Source organism: Temnothorax longispinosus, chromosome 8 (assembly GCF_030848805.1).
Source record: "Temnothorax longispinosus isolate EJ_2023e chromosome 8, Tlon_JGU_v1, whole genome shotgun sequence".
Taxonomy (NCBI): domain Eukaryota; kingdom Metazoa; phylum Arthropoda; class Insecta; order Hymenoptera; family Formicidae; genus Temnothorax; species Temnothorax longispinosus.
The window spans coordinates 15505437-15524455 of NC_092365.1; the positions used below are offsets into that span (position 1 = coordinate 15505437).

Sequence of the window (19019 nt, forward strand, 5' to 3'; positions counted from 1 at the left end):
GTTACAATCTTTATCTTTTCTGGTTCTTATATTACTTTTTATTTTAGACATATTTTTTTATAATTAATTTTTAAAGCCCAGAAATTATCTCAAAATTATCTTTTTAAGATTTTATCATCATGTGTTTTAAGCATACGTACTAATTCTTTACCATAATTCTTTAATATATTTTTCAAATAAATTTTATTTCCTAAATATTTTTTATTATTAACTTAACTTATTGTTCGCTATAATATCTAATATACTAGAAGCTCGAGGATTCGTAACAATTTTTTCGAACAAATTTTTTTATATCAAGGAAGAAGTCTTTATAAAAAAGGAAAAAGAGAAGATTTTATACATCAAATGTATATTTCATCTTTCAAATAGTACACAGTCATCGCGAGCACACATAAATAAAAAAAGACACCCATAGCAAAAGCTCGGTGGAAAAAATACATACGAGTACTCATAATAATTCCAAGTTATAAAGAAATTGCTCTCGGTTTCTTTGATCTCAATGTTTTTTAAGTCAAGGTTCGTCGATTAAGCGCAGTCTAAAAAATTCCGAAGGTGTTTTCTATTTACTTTTATCTTATATGATTTACAAATGTAGCAAAGCGTACAATACGCGGTGAACAAATTATACAAGCATAAAGATACGTGTGCTTATTATAAACTGCACGCTTTCTTGGAAAGCTCATGTCCTCATAGGAAACATACGCTTTTATATTTCTTATTAATCCCATTACGATGATGAAGACATATAATCTCCGGAATGCAGTCTGAGAGGAGGAGGAGGCCTGGGAGAGACATCGAGCACCGGCGGAGCAACCTTACATCAAATGTATAGTTCATCTTTCAAATAGTACACAGTCATCACGAGCACACATAAATAAAAAAAAGACACCCATAGCAAAAGCTCGGTGGAAAAAATACATACGAGTATACTCATAATAATTCCAAGTTATAAAGAAATTGCTCTCGGTTTCCTTGATCTCAATGCTTTTTAAGTCAAGGTTCGTCGAACAAGCGCAGTCTAAAAAATTCCAAAAGTGTTTTCTATTTACTTTTATCTTATATGATTTACAAATGTAGCAAAGCGTACAATACGGTGAACAAATTATACAAGCATAAAGATACGTGTGCTTATTATAAACTGTACGCTTTCTTGGAAAGCTCATGTCCTCATAGGAAACATACGCTTTTATATTTCTTATTAATCCCATTACGATGATGAAGACATATAATCTCGGCATGCAGTCTGAGAGGAGGAGGAGGCCTGGGAGAGACATCGAGCACCGGCGGAGCAACCTTGGGGTAAGTATCATTTCTTAGCTCCATGAAATTAATAATTCGTTTCCATTTATTCGAATTGGTTCATTTCGATAAGTTAAAAGTCATTTACATTTCTTATTAATTCCAATTTCTTATTAATTATGATGATGAAGACCTATAATCTCGGAATGCGATAAAGAAATTCAACAATATTAGTTATCTCGATATAAAAATCTCGCTTCTCCCATTAGGCTTGTGATTCAAGCTATCATCTATCCGATGTTTATCCAATGATAAGAGATTTGCATGAATATATACATATAATCCAATCATGGAATTTCTGTTTGCTATACACATATTACAAGATACGCAAATTTGTTCTCTGCTATCAAATAATACGGAAGAATGCACTTAAATCTGCTTAGAGATACGCGCCAAGAGATATGTAATTAATGAGATTTAATTATTAAATTATATTATTACGTATAATCCACGTATTTAATCACTCGTGTTTAAAATTACTTTAATTTTCATAATTTACTCGTAAATGTTTGTGCTAAATAATCATTCCAGTGATTACAGATTTTGTAGGAAGACGGAAAATTTTAATTAAACATAAAGAAACGTTGACTAGTATACAAAATTATTTTCAAATTTTCTCCGTAAAGTATTCACAATGCTTTATCTGTATTATGATTGTTATTAACAAACATTTAAGAGTAAATAAAAAAAAGAGGACAATTTAATCGCATGCAGCATGTATGCAGATATATAAGTTATCAATAAAGCATAATTCTTATCTAATCACAACGCAGAAATGTTCAAGTATAATGAAAATTGAGGTGGATAAACTTAACAGAGAATTGTATTGGAATTTTCTATCATCTAGTAATTCATTCACCACTCGTGTACTTAATAAACACTATATCAAAATAAAAATAATATAAAAAAACGTTAAAGTACAAAAGGCTATATAAATGTCGAGTATATTTACTGTGCGTACCGTTACATTGCAAAACACAGGATACCAAGATATGAGTTTCACATTTTTCCCTTAACAATGAAATATATGAATCGTGTGTGTGCTGCTATATGTGCGCATAAGCGTATGAACACATACGTATGAATTTTATATATTTAAAGCATATCTCCTTCGTGTAAGCACGAAACTACAAATACGGTTTACAAACTTAGGAATGCGTATTAATTAACGTAAATATCAATACGATTATTTAATCGTTCGTATTCAAATCCTCATCCATCACCTACTGGATTTGTGTTCATTAAACTAAAATACATTTGCAATGCAATAGATAAAAAAAATATTCTGTTCGTTCTTGATTTAAAACAGAATGAATATCGTTTATTTGGTTTATTACTTTGCTTTCCCTGGATTGATAATGTACCAATATCATTTTTAAGAATAAAAATGTGTATATGTAATAAGAAAAAAGAAATTTAACACGTACACTTACTCAGGAATACGTAAAAATAAAATACGTATAAAAAAAAACGATAAATAATTATATTATGAATCCGAATGGATCCGACACTTATCGTATGATTGACCATTTAGGCGAATCACTGTTTTTAAATTAGCCTACATTTTGCCTCAAAATAAGTACGTGTATATATACACATTAAAAATCCTGTTAGATATATTTAAGGTGTACATATATACAATTCATGATATGCAATATGATAGAATAAATAAATATACGTACGCGCGTGCCGCGTGCGCATGTCTTAAAGATAAAAAATGAACTGAGTATTTTATAATACAAACTAATTATTACTTCGTAATAATTACTTAAAGGTATGTTCAGAAGTATAGATCACTTATTAATGTCATTGTGGTTCTTTCTCAAAAAGAGAAAATAATGTCATAAATGTTGTCAAGAAAGCAATGGCAAATTATTTTCCTAACTGCTGTGCTTCTCTCAGTGCTTCTCAGTCTATTACGTTAGAACGTCTAAATACTATTATACTGTTGCATAACAGGCCATGTTTTAGAATATAAGTTTTAGATAATATTCTAAAAAGAGAGACTTAGCCTTCGGTCTTATAAAGATTTGAAAGAATTTTTGGCACAAATAAGATTTAATTGAAATAATATTTAAAAAATGCTTTCCGCGCGAAGCAAGATAATATCTATCACATCATGTTTTCAGCGCAAAATAAAGCTTCTAACAGTATTCTCTCTCTCTCGTCACAGGAAGTATTTTATATTAAACATCATCTCGACTAAAACATCATTTGTGCTAAAAATCTTTTCAAGCATATTCATTTTGGGATATTTGGAATAGTTTCATTTAACTTCATAAACATCAGGGGATCGATCACGTAAAACTTTTCACGTTTTTGCCCTAGGGGACAAGTTAGACATGATCGCTGCCCTGAAGATAAATATCTGAATCTTATCACCGAACTTTATCAAGTATCTTAAACAGAGGTTTCCGAGTTTAATCGCAGAAGGAATTTGTTCGATTTGGGATGTGCCAATTGTTCGGTGAGATTAAAGTGCGGTAATCTATGCGCCGTACACAAGAGCGCCACTTCGCCCTGTCTCAACTGAAACTCACAACCGTTAGCAATCGGGCGTGAGGGTAGCTCCCCTTCGCACACTAAGGCCCAATGATGCGATCGCTTTTGTCTCTCTTTCTCGTTCGACAGCACCGGGCTCGCAGCGAAGAACGGTTCCAAGAAGGCGCGCGGCGCCGCGTCTTGAGCCAAACACCGGGCGAGACGGTTCAAAATAGATTCTACCGAATGACGCGGCTGTTGCCGAGTAATTCTCAAGTACTTCTGTAAAGCTCTCGCCATAGAGGGAAACACCGCCTGTGCGGCTTCCATAGGATCCATCGGCCCGGGGTTCGGCGTGGAATCTACCTCGGAATGCAAACGTTTGATATGCGCGAATGCCTCCTCGGCGGCGGTGACAAGTCTCGCGCGGCGTTTTCGCACTCGTCGCTCGTAATCGTGCTCCTCGTAGAAGCGCTCGTTGTGACTCGAGTCGCGACGACGCGCCTGCGCTGCCAGGACCGCTCGGTCCCCGCTACCACCGCGCGACTGCATACCGCCGGTCACTCCGCCGTCGACCTCGTAGAACTTGAAACTCGACTGCTTCCTGCCTGACTTCGAGACCGGCAATCTTTCCAAGTACGGATTGTAAATCGGAAACTCTGTGTAGTATTTTTCTAGAACCCACACGGCTGCTCTCTGTATCGATAACTGGCCGATCGCGTAAGATCTCGATTCACCGTCTGGTGATCTAACGACCTGCAAACAAAACATAAAACGACTCGTGTAATTTAAAATGCATGTTACGATCAGTTGTCATTAGCGATACAAAGAACATTTACGTACCTTAATATAAAACGTAGGCTGTAGATGACGAACTTCGATAAGGAGCACTGCGGTGTAGTGTATGAACAGGAGCGTATTGGCAAGGGTACCTGCGTAATTTACTAAACTTTTGTACTCTGTTATTTCGCCATTGGCAACAGTCTTAGCACTCTCGGTGACCTGGAAAGTACATCAGGCATTTCAATAACGATATACATATAATACAATCGCAAAGTTACAGCTGCGTGAATCACATCCATGATTATTTACCTGTACAACGTAAAAAAGCCAATAAGTACAAATGCACAGTGTGGTGAGTAGCAGCACTCCCGCCTTGAATAAAAATATGCGCGGCATGGTAGCGGTTCGCGGACGCAGGAATACTGCCCAGCTACCGATAACCAGTAGCACCAGTTTGAAGGCCAATCCTAGCAGCTCGCCCTTGCACTCGGCGTTGCAAGACAGTAGATGCAATTTCTGCTGCATCGTCAGTACCGTCGACGAGTCGGGGAAGAATCCCACTTTAGGCAAGATAACCATGGCTATAGGACTAAGGAAGGCGCTTATCCCGAGTATCGTCGCTACGATCGGACCGACGTAGCGATTGCAGCCAGAACCGAACGTGCCGTCGGTCTCATTCGGCCAGTGGCTCACGTCCTCGGTCGATTCCGACCTGTCTGAGGTATTGCCGGTGACGGCCGTGGTGTTCTCTCCCCAGTTCTCATCCTGCGGCAGTATCTGCACCTCGATCACCTCCTGGCCCAAATTGTCCACGCTGTCTCCCCGCACGTTCACCGTCGTTTGAAACGGTGCCATTTCGCTAGTGTCCAAATTCGGTCTCTCCTTCTTTTGACTACGATTGCTCCTGGCACAGAAGATCATGGAAGATTAATTTAAAAAATAAATAAATCACAAGAGATTCGTTGGCAATTGAATTTTTTTAGCATCGATGGAACAACTCGCTAATTTTAGTTGTATGTACAATTGCGCAACAGAGACATACATTAATAGTAAAATTAATAGAGAAACTCCCTTGTTCTCAGCAAAACTATGTGAGAAAGTCAACGGCGAAAATACTTGCGAAATAAGGATGTCAGTTTAAAGTGATGTTTAAATTTACTGTCAATAGTCGAGCGTACCTAGCGGTGCGGTGAGAATGCTGCCTGTGATGCTGCTTCGAGCTGTGGGACCGATGATGCTTCTGGGAGCTCCTGCTGTGGTGGCTATGGCTATGCTCGCTAGCCCCGGACTTTACGCTCTCCGTCTCCATTCCACGACAAAGGCTACCGCCCGCTCGCTACCCCATAAGAGCATACCCACCCTCGCGCGCGGAACAACGACGGGCACATGTATCGCGACGTTTCGGTTCCCAACGTTTACGTTTACGTCCGCACCGCTTCGTCAGGATACGCTATGAACGGAATGAACGCTATCGCCGTGCGTCCACGGCATTCTCGCGGCGTCGCGGCGGCGGCGTCGCGGTCACGTGCACCCTTGACATTCCGCGGTCCGGTCGAGGCGATGAGCACCAGGCGAGGGGGGGGGGGGGGAACTGGGGGTCCGCCAGTGGGTAGGAGACCGGTACCCGGAGCAATTCGGCAAAACCCGGGACTCTCGGAGTCGCACAGCGTCGCACGCGTATAAAAAAAACGGACGCCGACACGCCTCTAACGTTTTATTATTCCCACCCCCTCCGTCCGGCTCCAAGCAGCCGGGCTACCACATTCCGTGGTAATTGCCGCGATTGAAAACACTGCGGCGTCTCTAGGGGAATTTCATCCCGACGATTACGTCGCGAGAAACCCCATGGATCATCTATGGAGGCACCATATTACGAAATGATCAGAAATGATCGAACCGCCATTTTCAATTGACCCCCTGGGATAATTTGATTGATTGTCCACTAATGTAACTTCTAATTAAATTTGAATATTTCATATTAATCATGTTTAAAAGGATAAGTCAGGATAATTTTAACGTTAGAAACATCTTATAAACGAAGATAATATGTTGAACCGTCCTAAGATATAGTCGACGAACCCTTTAGACTAAAAACATCCTAATTTTTGATAGTAAAAAGTAAAACACACATGTTTCGAACCTTCTTTTTAATATTTTCTTTTTAAATGTATTTCAAACAAAAGTTACACGACGAGAGGAGTGGGTTGAGGTATATCTTTAACCGGCTTCACCTCGGAACTCGGAACGGTCGGGGGTACTTCTTCTTTCGGTTCCACGATGGATACGTAATCCGGAAGAGGTTTCTTCGGCCCGCTCTTGCCGTTCGGGTCCCAAGGAAGCATAATCTTCACCTTGATTCCCAATACCCCTAAAATATATCAAATGAAATACAATATAGACATATATTTATATAATAGATTAATAAGATTTATAAAAAATATAGAAATATATATCTATATTTTTATAAAATATAAACTTTTGATTATGTCATAAATTGGATATCCGACATTTCTCGAACACATGTTATCACGTAAAGAAATGACCACGGCAAAATGCAATCATACCTTGCCGAAGGAGCACGTGCCGGGTGGCAGAGTTCACGTACTCGTTAGTCGGCTCGCCCGAGTGTATCATGAGGCCGTCGACGAATTTCATCGATTTCGCTCTCTGACCACGCAGTTTGCCACTGACAACCACCTCGCAGCCTTTAGCGCCTGACTCCATGATGAAACGCAGGACACCATAACACGCCCTGATGAAAACATTAGAAGATATAGATTAGGTTTGACAAAATGTGCGTGAAACAACTCTCTGACTTACCTTCGCACAGCGAGGCCACCGATCAGTTTGTACCGAAGAGATTCTGCCTGCGCAATGGCGCACAAGCCGCGCGTGGCAACCTTCTCAGCGTACAACTCGACATTCTGCGGTTCTTTGAAGTTGAAACGTTTCTGTACTACGGAGGTAAGCTCCCTGATCCTGCGTCCCTTCTCGCCGAGCACGCTCTGCGTGTGGGTGGCCAGTAAGATGATTTCCGTCCGGTTCGGCGTGACGCGGACCTCCACGCCCGAATAGCCATCCTCGGCGAGTTCACGAGTCAGAAACTCGTTCAGCTCGGCCCTGAAGACACCGTCTCCCACAAACTGAAAGTATAAGAAGAAAAGAATAAACGCCAAATCTGACTTGTCTTTAATTTAATCATTATATATAATTTATCGCGTATAAACTTAAATTCGGAAATTTACATTTAATCGAAACAATCACCCATCGAGTACAGAATAAACGGACGTGGCCGAAAACATCAAAATGCAGCGATCTCGCTAAATTTTATATATTTTAAATATATTTTAAGTAATTTTGTAACGAGACATGTGGAGTCGTAAGATGCACGTGTATAAATGAAAACGACGCTGAAAGCATCACGATTCACGATTACAGCAGCCACTTAATTTTCGACGGAAGATATTATTCCAAAAGTTTCGCAGCGTCGCAACGAGCGCATTTCTACATATTATATTTATTATACGCTTTTACATTTATTAGAAACTCTTGAAAATCACTAACCTTCCTTTTCTTCGATATCGAACGGTTCTCCATGTTGGATTGAAGACCTCTCAAGACCTCTTTCGGAGTACTCGTGAATCGGACAATCGGAGATTTCCCTCAACCGAATTACTGCTAAAATATAAAAAGAAATTTTAATTTAATTGTTAATTTTAATTAATCTCGAGTTTACCTCGGTAAACTTACTTATTATCTCTTAACTAGTTCTAAGAATTAGAATTTTTTGATTAAAATGGGCCATGAATCCTAAAGGCTAATTTCATTTGTCGTGTGATGAACTTTTCAAGCATGTTGATTGGCTGCGTTCAGCCGAACCTCTGCTTAGCGAAGCGAAAAGTAGCAATTAAGTGTAATTGGTTGAATCCAAAGGTAAGAACCAATCACATTCAATTGCTACCTTTCGCTTCGCTAAGCAGAGGTTCGGCTGAACGCAGCCATTGGCTACAGGAATTTCTTCTGTAAACCATTCACGTGCCTGAATAATTTGTCCGTACGGTAAGTGAAATAATTTGGACGGAATTCAAAGGCAGAAAGTTCATAATTACGATCTTGAAGACACTGTACAATTATTTCAATTGAGATCTTGAACATAAGATCGGACTAAGGCTGAGTTTCCACTGAGCGCGTCACGCGTCGCGTCATCCAATCAAAACATCCCATTTCGATTCCCGTCACAAGAATGTAATGAAATGGGATGTTTTGATTGGTTAACTTGTGACGACGCGACGCGTGACGCGCTCAGTGGAAACTCAGCCTAAGGCTGAGTTTTCACTGAGCGCGTCACGCGTCGCGTCATCACAAGTTAACCAATCAACACATCCCATTTTATTACATTACTTGTGACGGGATCAAAATGGGATGTTTTGATTGGTCGCGACGGATAAGGCCCGGTCTACAATGGATGTCGGAAGTCGGAGTCGTAAGAAATTAACCAATCAATTGACCATTCATTATTTTTCGACCGCAAGGAGAATAATAGATTGTGATTGGTCAATTTCTCACGACTCCGACTTCCGACATCCATTGTAGACCGGGCCTAAAGCCCGGTGTCCACGATGCAAGAACTGGGTCCAAGTTTCGGTTTAAGCCAATGAAACTGCTACTTTTCTGTAAGAGCTGCAAGATGATTGGCTTAAGCCCGGTGTCCACGATGCAAGAACTGGGTCCAAGTTTCGGTTTAAGCCAATGAAACTGCTACTTTTCTGTAAGAGCTGCAAGATGATTGGCTTAAACCAAAACTTGGACACAGTTCTAGCATCGTGGACACCGGACTTTAAATCGAAACTTGGACACAGTTCTTGCATCGTGGACACCGGGCTTAACGCGATGCGTGACGCGCTCAGTGGAAACTCAGCCTTTTAGGCCAAGTTTCCACTGAGCGCGTCACGCATCGCGTTATCCGTCGCGACCAATCAAAACATCTTATTTTATTACATTATTTGTAATGGGATGTTTAGATTGGTTAAGCCCCTTGCACAATGCCAGACAACAGGCAATAGGAACAGGAAATAACTAAAAAAATCGTTAATTACAACCTAAAAAGTTCGAATGCTATGATTGGTTGGCAACAGGCAATAGGCACAGAATTTCCAACGTGACTGAAACTCTGTGTCTATTGATTGTGTCACTGTTTATTCTGCATTTATACATGATTTCTGATTTCTATTCCCTGTTCCTATTGCCTGTTGCCTGGCATTGTGCAAGAGGCTTTAACGACAGATGACGCGACGCGTGGAAACTAAGCCTAACGTCAATAAGGGCTCATGCACAATGCTGACAGGTGGGCAATTAAGGAGCAATCGTTTTATGTTGGATATACTTGCAGAAGACTGTGAGAAATGCATTTTTCCAAGAAAATAAACAGTTCTCTGCTAAAATATCATACAAAATTAATTATACGAATGGAGCGATTAAAAATCCCAATAGAGCGAAGCGAGAAATAGTTAAGATGGAAGCACATAAAATTGCAGGAGCCATGAGCAGAAAGCAGAAGCCATACGCGCATGCGCTATGGTATCCGTAAAAGCTCTAACAGATACCATCGCGCATGCGCATAGTTATGGTAGCATGCGCATGCGCTGCCGAGCTATAGTTACAATAGGCGGCCTTGTGAAATGATTAATTTGTTATTTTTTCAATAAAAATGCAATAAATCATTAAAATTATGATGGAGCAATAAGGAGCAATGAAGGAGCAATCGTTCTATGCCTTATAAAGTTGCATAGAGTTATTATAAATATGTTTTTCAATAAAAATTAAAAATTTTTCGTTTTTATTAAATATCTCGAAAAATAATAATCTTAAAAGGGGAGCAATCGTCGATTCTGAGGGAGCAATTAGGGAGCAATCGTTTGAGCTATAGTAAATTAAAAAATATGAACTTGCATTGCCAACTTATTTCCGGTGAAAGCATATGGCGAGCACCGATTGCGTTAATTTATCTCTTCCTCTTGGATAATATATTTTTATTATCATTCCGCCAATTAATAGACTAATATCGATAGTATTATACAAGCAATGATGAAATACTTCAGATATATACGAATAAAATTTGTTATTTTTATCGCCGAGAGAGATACAATATTCGAAATTTAAAGCAGCAATTTTTAATAATAATTCCACGTAAATTAGCGTAAATTAGTGTTATGCTAGGTCCACAATGCGAGTCGTAAAGTCGTGAGTCGTAAGAATTGACCACGCACAATCGAATTTGAAGAGAATAGTCCGACTGCGCGCGCGCGATATTATTTACACTCACACACACACACAGTCCATTTTTGGACTTTGTGCTCATAGTCACTTTTCATCAGGACGTCATAAACTACATCATACTAAATTTTTAGCCAATTTGACCGGGATCCATTTTCCCGTGGTTTGGTGCGGGGTCCTTTAAACTTGTCAGTTTCAATTGCTGTCGTATCGAGATATGATTTCATTGAGTTTCAACTTTATAAAATGTATGAGAGCGTATATCTAGAGAGCGTATATATGTATGTATAATATATGTATAATATATGTGAGAGCAATTGATGCTCATGAGCCGCACGCATGCGGCACTCACGTGTGTGCAAATTTTAAAATAAAAATGTTTATAAATAAATATATACTTGGTCTTCTTTAATTTAACGTTTTTATAACTGCAATAGTACATATTACATATATATTAAAAAGTAGGGTACAAGGTGAGAGCAATTGATGCTCATATGACCCGCATGCATGCGGCACTCACGCGTGCGAGTCATATGAGCATCATTTGAGGACGCATGGCATCTGTCTAGTCCCATGAGTTCTCGCCGTGCAAATGACCCGCACGACGTGCACGCGTCGTGAGCTCACTTTGCGGGCATTTTATTATCTGGGTATAGACGGACACGTGCGGATATCTTTCCTTCCATCGATTAACCAATCGATTAACCAATTGATTAACCAATTGATTTATATCAGAAAAATCGAAATAAATCGTCTGCAGTTTAGAACATTGTTCAAAAATAACGTAACATCTATCAGATATACATTTTAGTTTTACGTTATAAAAACATAACTTTTTTAAGTTTTTGCACTGCGCTAGTAATTCCAACCGGTAACCATTGAGGACAGCGCAGTACAAATAAACTTCTTGCAAGTTTTGATAAAAGGGAAGTAATCCAATTAAGCTATTATTCATGTGAATGATTTCACGCAAATCATCAGTATAGCGTCCGCATCTGTAACAAAAATAATGTAATTAGTACAGTACTTTAATTGCAAAGAAAAAATTCATGTAACTTTTTCAAGATGCTCGCAAAAGAAGCAAACAAATTTCAATAAAGAATACAATAATGTGTGTTTTAAAAGAAAATGTAGCACACACACACACTTACAGATCAACTTTCACTATTTGTAATTTCTTACAGTTAGCGAGAGCATTAATACCCTCAGATGTAAGACGACGTGCGCACAGTAATGAATCTATGACTTCCAAGTCATGACACGAATTTTCCAACTCTATTAGAATTGCATCATCTATAAAGTCTTCAAAGCCTGCCGATAACTGACGAATCCGTTGATTATTTTGCAGTATTTTGCAAAGACGTTCGGTTGTTATACCAGTATGAGAAAGGTTTAAGTGTTCCAAATTATTTAGCCCCTCGAGATACGAAAATCCTTCGTCGTTTATGCCAGAATCACTTAGATCCAATTCTAAGAAAAATTTGTATTACAAATTGTTACACAATTTACCAATAATCTTGACAATTATATAGATATACTATATGCATATACCTTTCAAATTTTTGCATGTCTCTAAAGTTTTAAGTAGGACAGGATTTAAACATTCTCCATCGTTGCAGTTACTTAATCTTAAATGCGTTAAACGCCTGCCGCAATTATCAAGAAAGTTTACGAAATCATTAACATCAAAGTTGCATCCTGTAAGATCTAATTGTTGCAAATATTTACATCTAGGTGTAATATAACAAAATATATCGCACATATATTTGTCAGAGCTAATATATCGCATATTCAAACGTGTATAGAGTAGAGGATCCCGTGATAAACTATCAAAGCGCCTATTATTTACTTCATTCATGCGGCATAATGTTACTACATCTAAGTATTTAAATATTTTTAGTAGTATTTCATTCTGTAAAGATAAAATATAATTAATATAATACAAAATAAATACTTTAATACTTAAAGTACGAAATGTCATTGTAATAAATATTGTGATGAGAAATAGACTTCTTAGAATACTTTACAGGAAGCGCAAATAAACTGCAACGTGATAGCTCCTTGGATTCATCCGATGAGAGTTTCATACTCTTGGCACAAGTCGAATTACTTTTCAATAAAATACGACGCGGATATCTCTGATCAAGAGGATGCTCATAACCAGGGATTACCTCCTGATATACCTTTTTGTGCTTCAAATTATTCTTATACGAAATCCTTCTTATGTCGCTGCAAATATTATCAGAACAAATTAAGGGGATCTTGGACAAGGGACAATTACTGACAAAAACAGTTAGGGCTCGTTCTTTGAAACGGCTTTATAGATCGCAAAATCCTTTTACAGGAGTAAAGTATAGGTACTAATGAAAAGTGGAAATTTAAAAAATTAGTGATAATTGAAAAAAAATGCTGTCCTCATACCCATATTTTCTAATATAAACTGTTGTATAGGTTATATATGTACGAAATGAAATGTTTCGACTCTTCAGAATACGTACACAAACAATAACATACCTTTGAAATTGAGATTGAAAGCCCGGAAAAAAAATCTGGGCTTCAAAGAAATCGTATATATTTTCCACAAAAATATACACGCAGGTTAGTAAGTGGAGATGGCCCAGGTATCGAACAAGGACAGATGTTATTTCGTTAGACAAAGACAAATACGGAAAACAAAATACAGAACAAAACAGAATACAGACAAATGAAATAACAACAGAAATAACAAATGTTAATATTATCGACATCGAAAAAGTTCGGCCGTCACTCCATCCCCTTAAATTTTAAATTAATTTTTATTATTAACAGAAAAAATGGATTAAAATATTAATTAATGTCAATGATAATAATACCTTTTATAAATAACACAATATTCAGGAAAATTTCGTTGCAGATGAACTATATCCAAGTGTGCACTTTTTGAATCTGCTGTTAAATTATGAACATCGTCGTGGTGTGAAGAGTAGATGCTGTTAATTCTTTTCAACAGATTACTTAAACTCTCGTTAGGATTTCTAGAAAGGATCAAATCTGATGTACCGATAAGCATCACAGCATCCAGTTTTGTCCAAGTTTTATCTGAACTGCCCTTAAACACTAGTCTGAGCATTTTGGTTTTGAAGTTGCACGGATGCGACAACGGTGGAGAAAATAATCTTGATTGCGGGGGTACAATCTGAGACGATTCATCCCACAACTGAATCCAGTGTTTATTGGAATCTCGAGCCAAAATTTGAATTACGCTTCCAGGATTAAATATTTCGTAAATACAGACTCTGACTGGATATACAGCTTCATGAAACTCGATATCTTTAAATAGAAAATATTATTATATTTACTCTCTTCTCAGCAAAAGAGCGTATCTTCCTTAACAATATCTTATTTATTGATTTAAATATTACATACCAATATATCTTTCTGTCACATTATAATCGAATGATATGGGTCTCGTGACAGCTTTGTTTTGCCACGGAGATATTGAAACACCAGTATCCTTTAACGTCTATATTAGAAAATCAAAATCGTCAAATATATAGTAGAAAATCTTGTAACATATAATTGACTCAACTTCCGAATAGCCTCTACCTCCGAATTTGATAAAACTTGTAGCAATTGTTGACCATTAGAGGACACGTTCATACTATAAAGGATTTTGTACGGAAACAAATAGGAACGGAGAAATTGGCGTCAAAAATTCAAAACTTTATTCTAATTTATAGACAATCTAGTGGTTGAATTTTGATGAAATTTGAGTGGTGTAGGTTAATAGGTCCTATCTTACACCGATTTTTCTGTAATCACATGCGCATGCAAGAAGTGTGCGAATTTGAAACATCATTGCGCGACAGAGGGCCTAAATGGGGATTGGAGGGCAAAGCGCCTAGGGGGGGGGTCCCCCAAAAGGGGGTCCAGGAGGGTTCGGAGAAGCGGAGCTGTGATATAACACTTTTCTATTGCAAAAGCAACATTTATTACGAAAACAAAACTTAATCTGGTAGAAAACTGTCGTGAAACAGGTGTTAGCAGAGAAGGTGGTTGTGGAGAGAGGGGCAACGTCCTACCTTTTGCGTAGAGGTCTTGCTAATCTTTTCCGTATCTTTAGTATATTGTAGACTCATCTATTTAGTAAATCGAAGATTTAGTAGATATATAAATCCTTATACACGCCAAGTGAATGGAACGTTCTACGTTACGTACGGGGCCTCGCTAATATTTTCAATATTCATATTTTTAGTATATGGTAGACTCATGAATTTAGTAAGGTGAAGATTTGATACAGATATTCATTTATTATTAATCTATAGTCCAAAAACGTTTTTCTCTTGTCATGAATAAGCATCTGTCGCTTAGCGGCTCGCGGCCGCGACTGTGATTGCGATTACCGATTACGTCTCTTGACCAATGAGAAATGTCCGATTTTCGAGCAGCTTCTTTCTCATTGGTCAAGAAATGTAATCGCAATTGCAGTCGCGGCATCTCGCGGCTGCGAACCGCTAATCTGATACGGGCTTTACGTGCTAAACTTGGTCTAGGTTTTGGTTTCTCTTTGCCAACGTTTACATATAACTGTCTGCACACACATATTAATATGTAATCAGTAATCATTCATTAGTAATTAGTAAATCATACAATTTATCATTTGTATTTTTTTAATTTCTCCGTTTCTATTTGTTTTCGTACAAAATCCTTTATAGTGTGGGTGTGTCCTTTAATGCTATACAATTGCTGTAAGTTTCATTAAATTTGGAGATAGGAGCTATTCGGAAGACTTACCGGGGTTATTAAATGAAGTTGTCCGTCCAAATTTGGAAATTTGGGTGGCCCAATTATGTCAGGGGCAGTACGTAATATGCTATAACTCCTGTGCTCCACGGCAACAAATATTTTCTTCACAAATTGATAGATGAAGTCAACACTATCCTCTTCTCCTACGGATACTCTGCCGATATAAGGATATCGACCACAACTCTCGCAATATGAAGATTTATTGTGGGTTGTCATATTGTCTGTCTGAAAGAAGACAAAAAATATGAAGAATAATAATCCTTTCTTTTTTAGCATATGCTAAAATGCATTTTAATATCATACATATTTATAATTATAGCGTTAAGATTATATGTATAATCTAACAATAAATTTATCTTGCTTCCATTCGCATTGCTAAGTACTGACATCATTACATAGTCTGTGCATGTGTGTTGAATATCATTATTAAATAATTAATTATTTTAAAAAAAATAACAGTTATTTTTTAATTTTGTTGATGTAGAAAAATGTTCTTTTATAAATCTGAAATATCGAGAGCTGAGTTCTTTTACTACCACGTGGCACTAACGCGTGCACGCGAGCACAAAAGTAAGAATTAAAAAAATACACAATTTAGATCGCTCACATTCGCCAGACTTACGCTTCGTTTCTAAATGACTATAAAGTTCCATTCTACAATAGTCGTAAGAGTAGATGTAAAGCCCCTTGCACAATGCCAGGCAACAGGCAATAGGAACAGGAAATAACAAAAAAATCGTTAATTACAACCTAAAAAATTCGAATGCTATGATTAGTTGGCAACAGGCAATAAGCACAGAATTTCGTGACGAAAACTCTGTGTTTATTGCCTGTGTCACTGTTTATTCTGCATTTATACATGATTTCTGATTTCTATTCCCTGTTGCCTAGCATTGTGCAAGGGGCTTAAGACGCGTAAGCAGTAAGCTACTAGGGCCAAAGCACGTATCACAGTCGTAGTCGTGGACGTAAGTAACGCACAAGCTTTGGCGTATTCTGATTTGTCAGGTCGAGGACTACGACCGTCGTATATCGCTACGCCATGTTATGTGCTTTGGCCCTTCTACAATGCGAGTCGCAAGAATTGACCAATCACAGTCAAATTTGAGGAGACTAATCGACTGTGATTGGTCAATTCTTGCGACTTGCGACTTTGCGACTCGCATTGTAGACCCAGCATAATAAGATTTTTACAATTCAAGAATAATCGATTGTATTTGGTCAACTGCTAGTAATGCTCTTATACCGCATACTCTTACAGTTATTGTACAATAATGGGTTTAAAATTTTCCGATATGTATTTTTTATTTTACTCAATGTATCTTTTATCTCATTTTCCGATACACGTTATAACATGTTCCACCACGTGGTACTATGAAAACGCATTCATGCCGATTCAATTTCACCAAATTTAATACGGAACCAATCGAATTTAATCGGTCATTTTCAGCAGGGATGAGTTTAAGATTTTCCGAAATGTATTTTTTATCTTACTCAATGTATCTTTTATCTAATTTTTTTCCGATACACGTTATAACATGTTCTACCACGTGGTACTGTGTTTTACACGGTAGAAGAACATACGGCATACACACGTTCACGTGCACCAAAGAAAAAAAATTGCAAAATTTGAATTTGCTACACTTAAGCTTACGCATTTAGATGACTAAAATTTTTCAAAATGTATTTTTTTTTATATAAGGTATCTTTTATCTCATTGTTTGATATAGGTTCCTAACCTAACCTAACCTAACCTAACCTGACCTAACCTTGTGACCAAACTTTGGATCTGAGAATATTATAAACTCACTTTGAGTTGAAATAACGGTCGCCACTAAGTTTATCGTGTGAGTGTAGAACGTATGAGAGTCAACGATGTACTCGAAAGTCGAAAGCTGCTTAACTTCCTTCCTTCCTGTCTCGTACCAAGATACAAAATGTCCGCTGCTCAGCTTTATGCGTAGTAATGGCCGCGTTCAGGCAACACAACTGTTGAGTGAGCGCTCATTATGATTGGTTCTTACACTTAGATCTGGAGAAGAACCAAAGGTAAGAACCAATCATATTAAAGAATCACTGACCGCTCACTCAACAGTTGTCTTTCCTGAATGCGGCCAATGATCAATGTCCTCGGACAAGGTCGCGCACTAACACTCGGTTCACGAACGATCATGCGTAAGCGATTGACGAATCAAACTGTTCACGGGCGTTACCTGGGTCCCTAACAGCATTAATATCCTGTATATTTATAGAATATACTAAAGATGTACTTAATAATTATATACTTATAATATCTTATACTTTACAATATCCTCTGAACATTCTCAGAATATACATTTGCTGTTAGGGGTACAAATCTCGATCCTTCGGAATACGACGTTAATATCGGATTCAATTACTCGTACGCTGCGTCAAGACTTTTAATAGTAATCGCGTATCGCGAAACTATCTTTTCCCTGAGCGTATTTACGATCTCGAATAAACAATATACAATATTGCGCAATCTAGAATACTCTAAGACCGCACTCGACTATACGTCCGCAGTCTTCAACAACTAAGCGAGAAAAGACCTCGACTATCCTCGATCTATCCCGACCTTTCCCCTCTCCTTCGAGTATCTGCAGCGAGCGCCTGGGCGGTCACGCCATGCACATCTGCCATCTTCTTTCTCTTTCTATCATGCAACTGTCTCTCTTTCTCTTCCACTCAACGGAAACTTTCTCTTTTGATGCAAACTGCAACTCGACCTTGATCAAAACATGCTAACAGGAAAATTTCTGAATTCGAATAAAATATTATGAAAACTATTGTAGCTAATATGTAAAATATTTAATTAAGTCGAGAATTGCAACTACTTTACGTGTGACGCATTCCTGTGACGCATGATCCATTTCTCCTCTCTAAGGGCCGATTTCACAGTCTCCGATTAACTTGATCTTTTAATTAAACCGAGGATTAAACTCACTCTTCGTCTCTTTCTAGGGGGACAGTTAGAAAGAGATGCTGAGTGAGTTTAATCGGAGGACGGAGGATCACATTAATCGGAGACTGTGAAATCGGCTCTAAATCAATTACGTATCCTTATTGCGCTTCTTTCTAATTATTTCAATTATGCAAATGCCAATACGTTATTCTATTAAAATTCATAAATCACAATAATTATTTCATTTAATTCCCTGCTCATTACATTGTTTGTAACGTATTGCAATCATTTTCAAAGTTTTAATTCGCTTCCTTTACTAATCTTATTTTTTTATTTTCAGGTACACTGTATTTATTCAATTTCAAACGTTTTTGAGACTTTACCAAAAAGATATCTAAAAGTTATCTTTTATAAGACATTTTTTTGGAGTATATAACAGCTTTTCTTTTCACGTTGTAGAGAAAAAGAGAAAAGA

General features: G+C 37.7%; 3 protein-coding genes across 7 annotated transcripts; all 3 read right to left on the reverse strand.

Moving 5' to 3' along the window:
• Positions 1 to 2691: 2691 nt before the first annotated feature.
• On the reverse strand, positions 2692 to 6557 carry Vang (Strabismus domain-containing protein Vang). The gene is made up of 4 exons (XM_071785539.1): positions 5742 to 6557; positions 4873 to 5467; positions 4624 to 4782; positions 2692 to 4536 (listed from the first exon to the last, which is right to left on the reverse strand). The coding sequence occupies exons 1-4, from the start codon at positions 5870 to 5872 to the stop codon at positions 3700 to 3702; spliced, it is 1722 nt and encodes a 573-aa protein (XP_071641640.1). The 5' UTR covers positions 5873 to 6557; the 3' UTR covers positions 2692 to 3699.
• Positions 6558 to 6695: 138 nt separating this feature from the next.
• Positions 6696 to 8247, reverse strand: LOC139817444 (small ribosomal subunit protein uS3A-like). The gene is made up of 4 exons (XM_071785540.1): positions 8128 to 8247; positions 7384 to 7706; positions 7128 to 7315; positions 6696 to 6931 (listed from the first exon to the last, which is right to left on the reverse strand). The coding sequence occupies exons 1-4, from the start codon at positions 8158 to 8160 to the stop codon at positions 6747 to 6749; spliced, it is 729 nt and encodes a 242-aa protein (XP_071641641.1). The 5' UTR covers positions 8161 to 8247; the 3' UTR covers positions 6696 to 6746.
• Positions 8248 to 10947: 2700 nt separating this feature from the next.
• On the reverse strand, positions 10948 to 18190 carry LOC139817909 (F-box/LRR-repeat protein 4-like). Of its 5 annotated transcripts, XM_071786188.1 has the most exons (11): positions 17923 to 18189; positions 17703 to 17842; positions 17432 to 17610; positions 15610 to 15846; positions 14242 to 14338; positions 13689 to 14145; positions 13351 to 13611; positions 12864 to 13065; positions 12388 to 12748; positions 11988 to 12306; positions 10948 to 11831 (listed from the first exon to the last, which is right to left on the reverse strand). In XM_071786188.1, the coding sequence occupies exons 4-11, from the start codon at positions 15835 to 15837 to the stop codon at positions 11402 to 11404; spliced, it is 2355 nt and encodes a 784-aa protein (XP_071642289.1). In that variant the 5' UTR covers positions 15838 to 15846; positions 17432 to 17610; positions 17703 to 17842; positions 17923 to 18189; the 3' UTR covers positions 10948 to 11401. The 5 variants fall into 5 exon arrangements, with proteins under 5 accessions (XP_071642289.1, XP_071642287.1, XP_071642288.1 ...); XM_071786186.1 differs by having other exon boundaries at positions 17432 to 17842; positions 17928 to 18189; XM_071786190.1 differs by having other exon boundaries at positions 11654 to 11831; positions 12019 to 12306; positions 17432 to 17842; positions 17923 to 18190.
• Positions 18191 to 19019: the final 829 nt, after the last annotated feature.